Source organism: Agelaius tricolor, unplaced genomic scaffold (genome assembly GCF_023055355.1).
Source record: "Agelaius tricolor isolate 1412-34295 unplaced genomic scaffold, bAgeTri1.0.p SCAF_6, whole genome shotgun sequence".
Classification (NCBI taxonomy): domain Eukaryota; kingdom Metazoa; phylum Chordata; class Aves; order Passeriformes; family Icteridae; genus Agelaius; species Agelaius tricolor.
Genome location: NW_027269266.1, coordinates 29,803,542 through 29,817,004, shown reverse-complemented (window position 1 = coordinate 29,817,004; position 13,463 = coordinate 29,803,542). Strand labels below are relative to the sequence as shown.

Genomic DNA, 13,463 nt, shown 5'->3' with positions numbered 1-13,463 from the left:
TTTTCAAGGGTATTTGTCTCTTATTTTTTCAAGGGTATTTGTCTCTTATTTTCCATTCTTCCTCACTTGCAGGCAATCAAAACTGAAATGTGGTATTTTATCTCACTGCTGTTCAGTGAAAGCATTTTTAGAAGTAAAACGTCACAGTATGGTTTACTTTTATTCATAAAAATGTTCAACCCATTTCAGAAGAGTCTTAAAAGATTTAAGAATGACATTTATTTCCAGAGTCCTACTATTGAAAATATACAGGGCAGTTTTTTCTACCTAGGCTGCAAGATAGAAAGAGGTTTCTGAGAAAGGTTTTTATCTGCAAGCAAATTTTTTGCTGGAGAAGGACAGGGAGAGGTTCCAGGTAAAGCAAAGCTCTAGACAAATTAGCAACTGTTAAACTCTAGCACAAAGAAAATGTCTACAAAGAGATGTCTGTTCCGAGTGCTGACCTTGGAAACTTGAATTTGGCTTTAACTCTATTTTCAGAGGGTCCTCATAACTCAGCTCACCTGCTGTGTAATAGATCTGTGATTGAAAATGGGGTGAGTGCTGCCCATTTCACACATTTCTGAGAATAAACGACATTCATCATGATATAATGAACATAAGAAATAGGAAACAAGTATGAAAAGGGGGAGGAGAATTTGCACTAAGAAAGAAAAGAATGGTCCAAAGCTTAAAAAGTAAGGAGAGAGAAAGCTTTGCAGAGACAAAGGATTGGAACTTTTATGTATTTACAGAGTACTATCGTGATTTCCTCCATGTGCAGAAAAATGGGGATTATCATAACTACATGCTCTTCCTGGAGCTGAGAAGCTGAACAGAATAGGTCTTTCTGTATCATTTTTACAGCATTTGCTGTTACAAAGGTGTCACAAAGAGCAGACTTTGGCATTGAGAATTGAAAAGGGAAGGGATATTCTTCTGCCAGAGAATCTCTCTCTTTCATTTTCCTTAAAAGATACCTGTAATCTGAGGAAAGTATGCCTCTGTGCACACACACTACATATATATATATATATACATATATATATATAAATATGTTATATATATTATATATATATATATATGTATATATGTATATATGTGTGTATATATATATATATATATACACATATATATATACACATATATACATATGTATATATATATATATATATATACATGTAAGTGTACAATATGGACATATCCTTGAAAACAAACACCTTCAATTAGGCCCTTGCATATACAGATCTGTACTTCAAATTTTACTTTTTGTACCTTTAGAGGAGGAATCCAGACATGTCCCTTTGGGTCCTGGTGATGTTTTATGAAGGTTCCAAAGTGAGACACAAATCCTGCCGTCAATAAGATGTCACCCCATGAAAGTTTTCTTCTGTGCTTTGAGGTTTTCAATGGACTGGCTCCAATGCGTTTTTTGGACTGCAAAGCAAAATTAGAAGATGTTATCTCCTGAGCACCATGGAAGGGACAGAATGTTTAATCTCCATATTATTAACCAGAAGCACACAAAAGTACAAGAGAGGTACTTAATCAGCAAGATACACTTCCAAAGACTGCAAAGGCTGGAAACAATCCAGAATTTCTGGTGGTGACTTGAAACCTTTGAGGCTGAAAACAATGGTATAGAACTCTTTGTCAAACGTTCTCTCTACTGATTTTTTCAGTAACTGGTGCTTTTGTCTAGATGAGATAAAACATGGTAGACACATTTCAATATTGGCAGCACCTGCTGCCAGTGCAGGCAGTTCCAGCAACATGCAGAAAAGGTTAGGAAACCAGAATATTAGAAGACAGAAAAGAGGAAGAAAAAGATGTTTCAACCTGAATAAAGATGTCACTTCTACTTTTTTTTTTTTTTTTCACTTTTTTTCCAAGGGGAGGAGAAAGGCAGCAGAGTAGGTATCCCTGCCCATGGCACTGGGGGATTTAGAACTTAGATGGTCTTTAAGGTCCTTTCAAACCCCACATGTTCTATGATTCTGTGAAGACCTGCAGGGATTTATTTATCTTTCTTCTTTTACCCACTAACTACAAACATCTTACTCAGCTAAGGCTGCAATAATTTGGAATTTTGACAGGAGAAAATGTGAGGGTGGCCAAACACACAGGCTTGCCCAGAGAGGTTGTGGAATTTCCATGGTCCTGGACAATCTGGTCTAATCAATCCTGTTTGATCAATGAGGATGGATTGGAATATCTCAGAAGGTTCCTTCCAGCTGCAATGATTCTGTCAAAGTTTAACTCTAGAATAATTTTCTTAACTTTTTTTTTTTTTTTTTTTTTTTTTTTTTTTTTTTTTTTTTTTGCTACAGAGAGCCCTGGTTTCCCTTGATCTTTTGCAGAGTTCATTTAAACCATGTTAACCCTGGGATATTTAGGATGAGTAGTCAGGAATGGTCTCAGATCTTGATGTTTATTATAAGCAGCTATGTGGAAATCTGTTATTTTATTCCAGTTGTGTGATAAAGACAGCCCACCATCTATTTGAAATTTAAGATGGTTACTAAAGAATTTCAGAAAATGGAAGTATCTTCTTTAAAGCAAATTGACATTTAAGATATGGATCCTCTCTTTTTCAATCAGGATTTGTGACAAGGCATAAATCCCAAACTAGCAGTTTTGGCACATTATGCTTTGATTGTTCTCTGTGTACAATTCCCAGCAAAGGAATGAACCTATGCATGAATGCATGCTCAAATAACTTTGACATGGAGAGGAAAGTAAAAGTTGACTGCCCATTAGAGTAATCTTCAAATGGATAAAATTCTTCGTGTAAAATAGGAATAAACTGTCATAACCTTTCTTCTTTGTTTGTACTGTTTGAAATGCTGCAGATAAAATTGTCTCATAGTTTGTTCACTTGCTTTAGGGAAGCCTCAGGAAATCATTCTCCAGCAACTGAAGCAGAGAAAGGGCCAGGATGAAAGAAGGAAAGGACCCAGGAACTACTTTTAGGACGGCCATTTCTGCTCTGCCCATACAGACGTTTGCTTTTCCAGAGCAATAATAGTAATCAAGTAATATTTTTCCAGGATGTAATCTAAATCAATGAAAATCTCTGAATGGAAAATATCCTCTATACTTCATGTAATTTGATACTAAATGCTTGTTTTTTGCTGGTGTCATCTGCTTCAGGGCTTAAAAGAAAACTTTTACACATGCTCATTTCTGAAAGCTGTACAGATTATAAAATCAATCTCAATAACTCATTCTCATCTAAAACACAATTTTCTACGTGTACAAAATGAAAGTAATAAAATAATTGTTAAATTTTATATTCATGAAGTATTTTCCACTTATGTTTTTCAGAAAAATCAGAAATACTTACTGAAATGGTTAAACATTCGGTGTTGGGAAGACAGACAGAATTCAATGATAACAGAGGACTCAAAGTCTTTTGTTATAAAAGAGGAATATAGAAGGTCCTATAAGAAGATAGAAGAAAATAGAAGTGTCTTTAATCTAATCTTTAGTACTAAGAAAATAGAAGTATCTTTAATCAAAGTATGCTGCTTTAAAGAGCTAGCATGTATGGGCTTCATGGTGTAAACACAGGAATTTGGTGTGTCAAGGCCTCCTAAACCCCAGTTCCATCTATAAGAGATGCCCAATGGGTGGCAAGTAAGGACCATTCCTGATAAAGGTTCTAACAGCAATCTTTGCAATGTAGCAGTTTTGCTTTGAGGTATTTTAGACATCCATTTTGCCTACAGAAGTCATTGGATTTTTCTTTAAATCATTAACTGAGGGCAAGACAATAAATCCATTAATTTACAAGAGGGCTTTTTGATTTATCCGTTCTTTATTCTTGTTGTCACTGATGGGTAAGTCATAAACAATAAAGAATACCCACCTCATTCTCCAAAATAGCTTTGAAATTTGAAGATTTGCTAAACATAGAATGATTGTCTATTTAAATCTTCAGTAATTTTACCATACCAGCCAAGCACCATAAATCACTAGTGACATTGGCTAACAAGGGTTTAAGAGTTGGAACATGCAGTGTAATAAATTTCCAGACAGTTAAAAATCACTATAATTTTATTCTAATGCATTATAGATTGCCTGTAATGTCATCCTGGCCGGGGTGACCCATTTCTAATTTTGAACAGCTGTTCAGCTCGGGAGTTAGTTAATGATTAAATATAAATTGCCTGATTTATTAGTCTGAATGGCTGAGCTTCCAGGTCAATGCTATATAGACAAAATCATCAGTCTTGATGCTTTTCAGAAGTTAACTGTCTCCTGTTCTAGTCAAAAAGAATTTATTCTCAGAGGAAAAGGCTTGACATTCTCAATTAATCCTTTCCAATATTTTCCACGTTAACTTACACAATAAGATCCCTCAAATTTTGGAGATAAACTTCTTTTAATTATGTGTAAATCTTCAAGACCTGGAGCCTAACCATGGGCTGAGGCCTTTGACTTGCACAGAGCTTCCAAAGGCTTTGGAGGGCTGCAAGGCCAGGCCAATAGGGACTATCTCAGGTGTCTTGGGACAAACAAAATTTTCATATGCAGATAGTAACATCAACTTCACAGTGTTTCTACCAAAGAAAAGATTATTTACATATTTTACATTTCTAGCATAGTAACTACAGAATCAGAAAAAAACCCATATATTCTATTTTAATTGTGCTGGGGTATTTTGATTAGTTTTATGCTCTTACAATAACTTTTTTCCAAACTGATTTAATAGTGATTGCTAGCCTCTGCTATATTTGCAGAAACAAAAGTATCCACACTGTGATCTTCGAAAGTGAGGTCACAGGGATTTTAAGAAATCCAACTGAAAATATTTATTCAGATTGCCTTGGGAAGTCCTGTCATAAATATTCCTTGTACCTTCTATTTCCTGTCATAAACATGTATTTGTCAAAAAAAGGAATTGTTAAAATTCTAGATGATGAATGGAGACAGAACAATTTCAGTAAAGATCAAGGAGAGATTGCTCAGCAATGCTGTGGCTGACTCCAGTGGTTCTGTTAAATAGGCATGCAGTAGCTTTAATGATGTTTGTCTGCAAATAAAGCTAATAATCACACTGAAATACATATAATTTTAACATAAATACATTTCATTCTTATTTAAAAATTATTAGTTTCTGTAAAAACCCAAAAGCAAATAGCAAATATCTGATGGGTGCCTTCTATTTATTTGCAATCTAAAGTGCAACAAGGGCAGATGCAGGGTGGCTCCATCCTGACCTAGAGGATTATTCAGTCTTTCTGCTCATTAACCAGAGGCTGCCCAGGCTGTCACAATGTGTTCACAGTTGTGTATAAATGTGGTGACTTCGTTATTGAGATTTCTCTCTAGCAATCATGCCAATATCAGTTTCTCAGCAATATTTGATTTTTAGGAAATAAAATTGTGGTGGAGCACATTTTACTTAATGCAATTTTATTGAGTTTATTTTTGGTTTGAGGTTGTTTGGTTGGGTCTTTTTTTTAGTTTAAAAGATTTTTAATAACTGTTATCTTGTCACCTTAGTCTTCCCCTGCACTTCCCCCACCTATTTTCCCCCACACAATCTTCAAAAATGTAGGCTTAGCCTCCTGATCAACAAAAAATTTCAACTATTTAAAAACTCACACTAAGATGAATATTCAGGCAAAATCTTCTTCTCTCAGGTCACTTAACCAACCAGTTGGCTAGCCCAGTAATACTGTTTATTCTGTTAATCATCTTGACATAGGACTGTTTCTTCAGCTGCTTTCTCAAGTGAAGACATGAGCTTGTACAGAAAAGGCATGGGTAAATAGTGTAGCTGAGGTTTGCTGTTTGGGGGCTTTGTTTTTTTAAAATTATTATTACTTTTATTTCAAATAATATATTTTAATGGCAATAATTTTAGGCAGTACCTTTAACTTTGAGGGACACAAAACTTCAGAGGAAATGTTTTGCTAAATTCTGTGGTTTTTTTTCCTGCAGCTCCTGGACCACCAAAAGTACATTAACGAACAACAGTTTAAATCAAAAAATGGGAGACACAATTTTAATTTTGCATATGAGCCTGGAGACACAAAAACATTCAGTAATTTGCTCATGGGCAGCTTTGCATGCTGATCTGCACCTTTAACCACAATTCTCTGCCCTCTGCTCAGAAGGCAGCAACATCCCTGGCTTTGCTTTCAGGGGTTTCATACTGCATGTGCCTCAAAACAAGCTACCTCAAACCAATTTGTTTCTCTAGAGTAACATACAGAGCTAACAACTGTGAGTTCCACTTGAGGGCAAAATTTTCCTCTGTGGGGTTTAATGAAAAAACAGCAGAAGGAACACATTGTGCATACCTCCACAAAAGCTGTTTTTACCATTATTGCAGGATCAGAGATTTGGCTCTCTTCTGTCAGGTTTGATGCTTGAATTGGTGGCGTGCAACCAGGAAATTTAGAAATTATCTATAAATTTAAAATTAGAAGTTTATTGGAAAAGGGGGAAAGATGCATCTTATAGATTAATAAAGAACATTGACTTTATTTCTTTAGGGATAATGAGGCAGCCAATACACTTTTTATGGTGATGAATCTTAAATTGAGAGACTACTGAGACTACTACACTTAATGAAGACTCACCCTCAGTAAGGGCATCTAACAGAAATAAGTAAAACTTCATCTATCTAGCATTCAAGGCACAAGAAGAAGGAGCACAGTAACAATTCTCTACTCTTTTTTAGGTGAGACTTATTTCTAGACACCTCAAGTTTGCCTGCATGATAACACAGAGCTGGCTATAGCTCAAGTACATTCATCCATCAAAGGCTCAGGTAGTAAAGATGAGAGAGTGAGACAAACAGTAAGCAATGCCTCAATATCTGTGGGATTTGATTTTTTTTTGATACATAATAGTCTCCTTTATCACAGCAGTTCTTATCCTATGATTTCTGAATAGGAAAGTTGTCACTACAAAACACATCATTCCCTTTTGTCATCTTTTCATAGCATGCAACATAAATAAAGCCTAGCATCAGCAGAAATACATATTGCATTTTATACCCCAGCACCCTAAATTCAACACCCTATGGGATAAACCATGTATTTTAGATACACTTGTTTTCAAGGAAGCTAGTGACAGGAAACTCTGCTCCACAAATCACAGCAGAGAACAATTACTCTCCATAGCAAGCCTGCTGGACTGTGCCCTTGGATAATCCTTGTCAGGCACAGAGTATATTTTAAGTGCTCTCATATATTAATAACAGTGATTGTAATGATAAATAATACAAATTGTACCACTTCTGCAAAAAGGATCAGCTTGGCCCAACTTTTTAGCCTTAGCATTACTAAACTTTACTTCTCTTTTTTTTCTTTTCTTGCATAGTATAGGCATACTTATTGTGAAATATATATGAATGTAAAAATCCTAATTTTCACAAATATTTTTAGCAGATAACTAGTCTCATGAATGATTGAAATCTGATTTATTTCCACTCAAAATACTTATAAAATAATTTTGCTTGTGAAGAAACGATCCTTTTTGATATTTCCTAACTACCTTTTCATTCAATTTACTGTAATCAATTTACTATATAGAAATTGTTGGACTTGATGGGATATTAAAAATTTAACATACAAGAAAGGATTCATAGGCATCATCCTCCCCAGAATATTTTTTAATCATCTTCAGAACATTTAAAATATTTGAATTACACAGTGTATTTCTATTATTAGTACCAGCCTGTGTATATTCACCATCAAAAAAGATTACTGTAACAATATTTCTAACAATGTTGCCCATACATCATACAATAATTTTGATCAGCAATTACCTTTAAGATCATTGACTCCAACTGTTAACCCAGCTCTGCCTTCCAAGCCCACCACTAAACCATGTCCCCAAATGCCACACCTACAAATCTTTGAAGTACCTTCAAGGATGGTGACTCTACCAGGCAACCATTCTGGTGAAGAAGTTTTTCCTAATATGCAATATAATAATTCTCTGGGGCTATTTTCTCTTGTCCTTGGTGCCTGGGAGGAGAGCCTGTCAAGCTGACTCTGCAGAGCCTCCCTACCCTCCAGCAGATCAACACTCCTGCCCAACTTGGTGTTGTCTGCGAACTGACTGTGGGGGCAGCCCATCCCTTCATCATTTCTCATTTAAAGATGTATTCTGGAGCCCATGGAAAGTGACAGGAGGTCAGTAACTGTGCTGCCTAGACTGAAGGTGTGTTATTGATTACTAACAGCTGCACTGGTTATCATTGCTGAGAATTGCTGGCCACAAAAACATCCATATGAAAAATACATACAACTCTCCCTGCGCCTCTCTCTCTGCCAACAGAAAGAAGCTGAATTATGAGTCAGGGAGCCCAGAATATCCATGAGTGCAGAAGCAGAGATCACTAGCATCTGATGCTCTGCCTTCAAGTTTATTCTTCAGAAAATTGATAGAGGAAGATGGAAAAGAGACAGGCAAATAAATGACTGAAAGGGAAAAGGGCAAGAAATGAACTGAAGAATAGGGGGCAATCCTGCTGACTGGATACAGTTGACTGATAGCCCAGAGAGACAGGCACAGAAAAATGTCTATATATAGAGAGTGATCTTCCTTTAATATCAGAAAAATTCTTGTTTTTATGGGCACAACTCTGAGTTGTTTACTCAACTCAGTCAAGCACTAAGAGCTTTTTACAGGCTGATGGGCTACACAGGTTTATCAGCTGCTAAGGTAAATAAAATCTAAGTACCTGTTGCTAAGAAGTGCCTGCATGGTTCATTTTTTCTTCTCCCAGAAAAAAAAAAAAAATACAAATTTGCTTTCCCTTTATACTAATTTCACAGACTTCCTTCCACAGTGAATCTTACCTTTAAAAAGCCTGACATGAACCAGCTGGAACAGGTTGCATAGGCCAGGGGTCCACATTGCATAATACTGGATGAAGAATGAAATCAAGCAAATCAAGTACCATGGCTGGAAAAATGGAACTGTTGAAACTTTGCTATATGTAAAACTCTCTAGAGAAGACAAAGAAAACTGCCTGATATATCTACAGCATTTTATTCGAACTCTAAAGATGGATGACAGTAAAATGTCAATGTTTCATGCTGAATTTGCATCTTTTCATCAGGTAATTCTGGTTAATGCTACTGCTGTACGTTACAGTCATCCCCAAGAACAGCACCTTGCACACCATGTCCTTTAGCATATGGATTAATGCAAGTTTCCAGCTGAGGAAGCCAAGCTGATTTTAAATGTAACATTGAACAGTGCAGTTCAGGATCATTGAATAAAGATGAAACTCTGCAGAAATTTATTCACTGTTGACCACGTTGTACATGTTTACATGGAGAAAAAGGATGAGCCCAGAGAGCAAGGTGCAAAGACAAGAAGGGATCCTGTACTCACCAGTCTGCAGACTTCATTCCATCTGCTGAACTTTTCTAATGAACTCAGTCTCTCATCATCCTCTAACATTTCACAGGCAGGAAACCAGGCACTAACTATCAGAAGAAATACATCTCTCAACCATATAATTTTCTATAGGTGAAACTTTTTGAATTAACATTCTATAAAGTGGGTGTCACAATCCCAACTTGTCATAATTCTGGAAAAAGTTTCCTTCTAAGCTTCATTGATTGTTTGAAGTTCTGGTGTATGTTAACATACATTTTTTTTTCCTTCTAGTTTACCTTCTAGTTTCCTCAGGGAGCTATCAATATCATTTATCTGTGTTTTAATGTTATACACTGCTTACAGACATTGTGATAACTTCCAGTCTGCCACACAACTATTAGATAAAATTAGACATGTTATTAAAACTAGGTTACTTCAATCACTTTCAATTTTCTTTAAATAACATTTTAACATTTTCTCTCCATTAATGAGAAATTATGTGGCTTGAGTACAATAGATAGAGAAATCATTGCTAGTGCAATTGTATGGAAGCTGTTTGGATATAGCATATATACAGTTAAGCAGTTTGCAGAATTCAGTAACTTCAATCACCTCACAAATGGAAAAAAGGATGATACATTAGATGAGACTCCTACTCCTATCTGGAATTTGCAAGACATTTGAATGCACAATATTTTGCACTGGCCTGTGCAAAGGATAGCGCTGTAATGGAGCTTTTGAAGTGAAGGGATTGGAGGCTGTATAGGAGAGCACCTGAAAACAGTGACTGGACATTCTTCCTGAGATAAATGCAACATGTGGACCACAAGAAGCAAATACAGAAATGCCCAAGAAGAATAATTTGCCTTAAAAAAAAGAAAAAAAATTGCAAATAATCCACAGTACAGAAGTGAATTTTTTTCACTTCTGATTAAGATTAAGACATGAATTATGTAAGGGTACATTTTTTAAGGTTTTTCGTAAAACTGAATTTCTTGGCATCTTCAAATTTCTGGAGTAATCACAAGTCAGTTATGAGAAACAAGTCAAAACCAAGTTTTCCTGAGTGATGTGTGCAGGAATTTTTACTATATAATACTTACTAAAATGTTAGAAATAGATCTTAGCATATATAGGAGACACATTGGCTAGACAGGTATTTCCTATTCATTCTTCTGCTGAATTTAATCTTATAAAATATTACTGGATGAACGAAATTTCAATTTTATTTTGGAATCATAAAATGATAAAGTTTAGAAGGATCTTTGGGGGTAACCTACTCCTACTCTGAACTCAATACAGGAATAATTTCAAAATTGTCTTTGAATTCTTCATTATCAGCCCCCATGTCTTCTTTCCTAAATTATGAATCAATGAACAACAATCAAGAAGTACTCATAAAAAGTTCAAATATGTTATTTTGCATTTGTTAACAATGAATTTGTCCAACTGTAGAGTTATCCATTCAACAACCCCATGAGCTCTGGAACTTATTATCATTATGAGTAATATCTGCTAGAAAATTAAAAATTAAAGCTACAATTCCTTAGAAAAGTTCATCAGGTGGATCAGCAAGGGTATGAATCACTTATAAAAATAACAGCTTTAATAGGATCCTCCCACCATGTAAAGGGAATCCTGGTTGAATATGCAGTATGGATTTTAAGAAGTGGTTAGTAAAAATATTCATAGTAAATGACAGTATGACAAGTGTTGACCTAACACAGGAAACAGACAGATGCAAAGGAATTGCAACTTCCCCTGTAGTGCAGAATTCTCCCTATTAGGAACTAAGCACAGCTGAGAGAAATACTGCTGCTAACAACCCCCAGAAAAATGCATGAGGTGAGGAAAGGGGAAGTAAATAAACTAAAAAAAGGTAAAGTAAACAAATGTAAAAAAAATTGGGAAGTAAAAAAATGCAAAAAAGGGAATGATTTGGATTTGGAGGCTGATTGAATGCAAGGTCACCTAAGCCAGGAAAAGGTTATTTGAGATACTGTCAGGCAAGGAAAAAGAGATGCATTAGTGGTTTTTTCAGAGGAACACATTAAAAAAATAAAAGATTCTATGAGTTTCAGGGGGGACTGCTGTGTATTTAAAAAAAAGGAAAAAATATAAAATCTCCCCAAAACAACACTAGAAGGCTATTTTTGTCCAAAAGTGTTTGTGCTTTATGGACATACATCAGTATAGGTGTGTGAAATAAAAAACATGATGCTTCCATAAAGCTGTCTTTTAGTGCAGATAGAGGCTTCATTAGGGTAGATTTTGATCTAAATGGGCAACTCCAAGGTCATAAGGCTAAGGCTTTTTCACATGGAAGAAAAATACCTGCTGTAACAGCTGATGGGATTTTTGGGGTGGGGGTCAGAGGGATCAGAAGATAAAGTCAGACAGTATAATCTGTCTTTGTTTAGCCATTAAAACTGTATCTCCTTCACAACAAGAAAAAAAAAGGATATTAAAATAGCAGGAAGAAAACCAGGAAATTCCTGAAATAAAGAATTAAATTCTAAAATACCATAACTCACAGGCTTGCAAGAGTCTCCATAAAAGTGAATGTTTGTCATTCTTTTAAAATGCCAGTTCAAGAGAAAGCAATGAGAATAAATGCCACATTACAGATTTGTTCAGCCTTTATTGCTTGATATCTTAAATTGTGAGGTTACAGATCTAAATATTACCAACAAAAAGATCTGAGGCAAAGTCAAGGTCTTTTAAACCTAATTAATGTCAGAGCTTTCAAAGCATTTGAAGATTTCTTTGCTTAGTAAGGTTGATTAGCTTGCAGCAGAAACTCCTTCCACCCACCATCTCCCAAGATACCATGAGATGTCTTTGTATCAAGAGTGCTTTGTGCTGCAGTTACTCCATTAAATGCGTACTTACACAACAAATAATCCCTCTCAAAAGTTCAATAGATACTTGATGACAAGTGTGGTCCTCAATTACATCATTAACCCACAAGACACTTGTCAGTAAAAGATTAAACAAAGTTTCCTCTTCTATGTGCATGTGAGCACACACATGTACCCATGTTTGTGGGTCTCAGAAAATCAGAGGATTTGATGCTGCTTTTATCGGATGTTTAATGACAAATGTTAACACAAATGAGCGTCAGCATCTAAAGCCCTTTCTGGATGTTATTGCTATACTGCAGTAGGTCATTACTGGTATAAAAACTTGGCATATATTCCTTGGAAAACTCACAGCCAGTTACTTCTATCAACCACCATTCCAAATATTAGCCTATTGTTATAATGTGCCTAGATGGCTTTGAGGAAATTCAGTCATTTTGGGTAAATGCTTCATGGGCTGCCACCCAAACTGCAAAATGTTTTTCAGTACACTTGTGGGGAAAATAGTGATAATCCCTAATGAGAGCATGCCTTTAATATTTGAACTAGGTAGTAATAAAATCAATAAAAATAAACCACATTAAAATAAATAAATAAATAAAAGTTAAGGAAATTAAGGGGGCTCAAGGTGTTTGAGAATGAAATTTATTAATCAAGCCATACTTACAAGAAGCTTTTCCCTGATGACTTCTAGTTTTTCTGTAGCTGCTGCTAATTCAGTGTTAGCCTGAGCCAGTGCACAATATTTTGGTTCTTTCTCACAATACACCTAGAAAAAGACATATCACATTAGTACATTAGAGAAGAAATTGGTCTCACTTTATCACAAAAATTACGAACTACTGCTGATGAAAGACTTTAAGATAATCTCAGTAGTCTTTTATTACATATCTTTGCTTTAGACCCATTTTTCTACACAACAGTGAGTCAGGCAAAGATTTCTTTCATTACTGACTACAGCAGATTTTATGATAATCTTATAGAAGGACATTTTTAGCAAACTAAATGCAACCTTAGTGGGTCTACTCTCCAACTAGAATTAATTTATAAGCATCACTTTCATGATTTTAGAATACAGGTGGAAATGAGACAGGCATTACACTTGAGTAGATTTCATCTACAATTGATAAGTTTTTTACTGTTCAGTAATTAAATGAGCATGCTCTAATGCTAGGATGAATGGAGAAATCCTGCTGCCAGGTGCTCCAGGGAATCACAAGTGATAAGCCCTGTCTCATACTCCAGACAGCCAGAGCCGGGATGGAT

The 13,463-nt window shown here is 35.6% G+C and overlaps 1 protein-coding gene across 1 annotated transcript in view; it reads right to left on the bottom strand.

Moving 5' to 3' along the window:
• The window catches only part of LOC139591051 (dynein axonemal heavy chain 11-like), a 113,684-nt gene that overhangs the window by 44,393 nt on the left and 55,828 nt on the right, over positions 1 to 13,463 (bottom strand). The window contains exons 22-25 of the mRNA XM_071429177.1: positions 12,865 to 12,966; positions 10,111 to 10,202; positions 9,349 to 9,439; positions 1,255 to 1,416 (exon numbers count right to left, since the gene is read on the bottom strand). Of these exons, the coding sequence (XP_071285278.1) occupies positions 1,255 to 1,416; positions 9,349 to 9,439; positions 10,111 to 10,202; positions 12,865 to 12,966 (447 nt within the window). The remainder of the gene's footprint in view (positions 1 to 1,254; positions 1,417 to 9,348; positions 9,440 to 10,110; positions 10,203 to 12,864; positions 12,967 to 13,463) is intronic.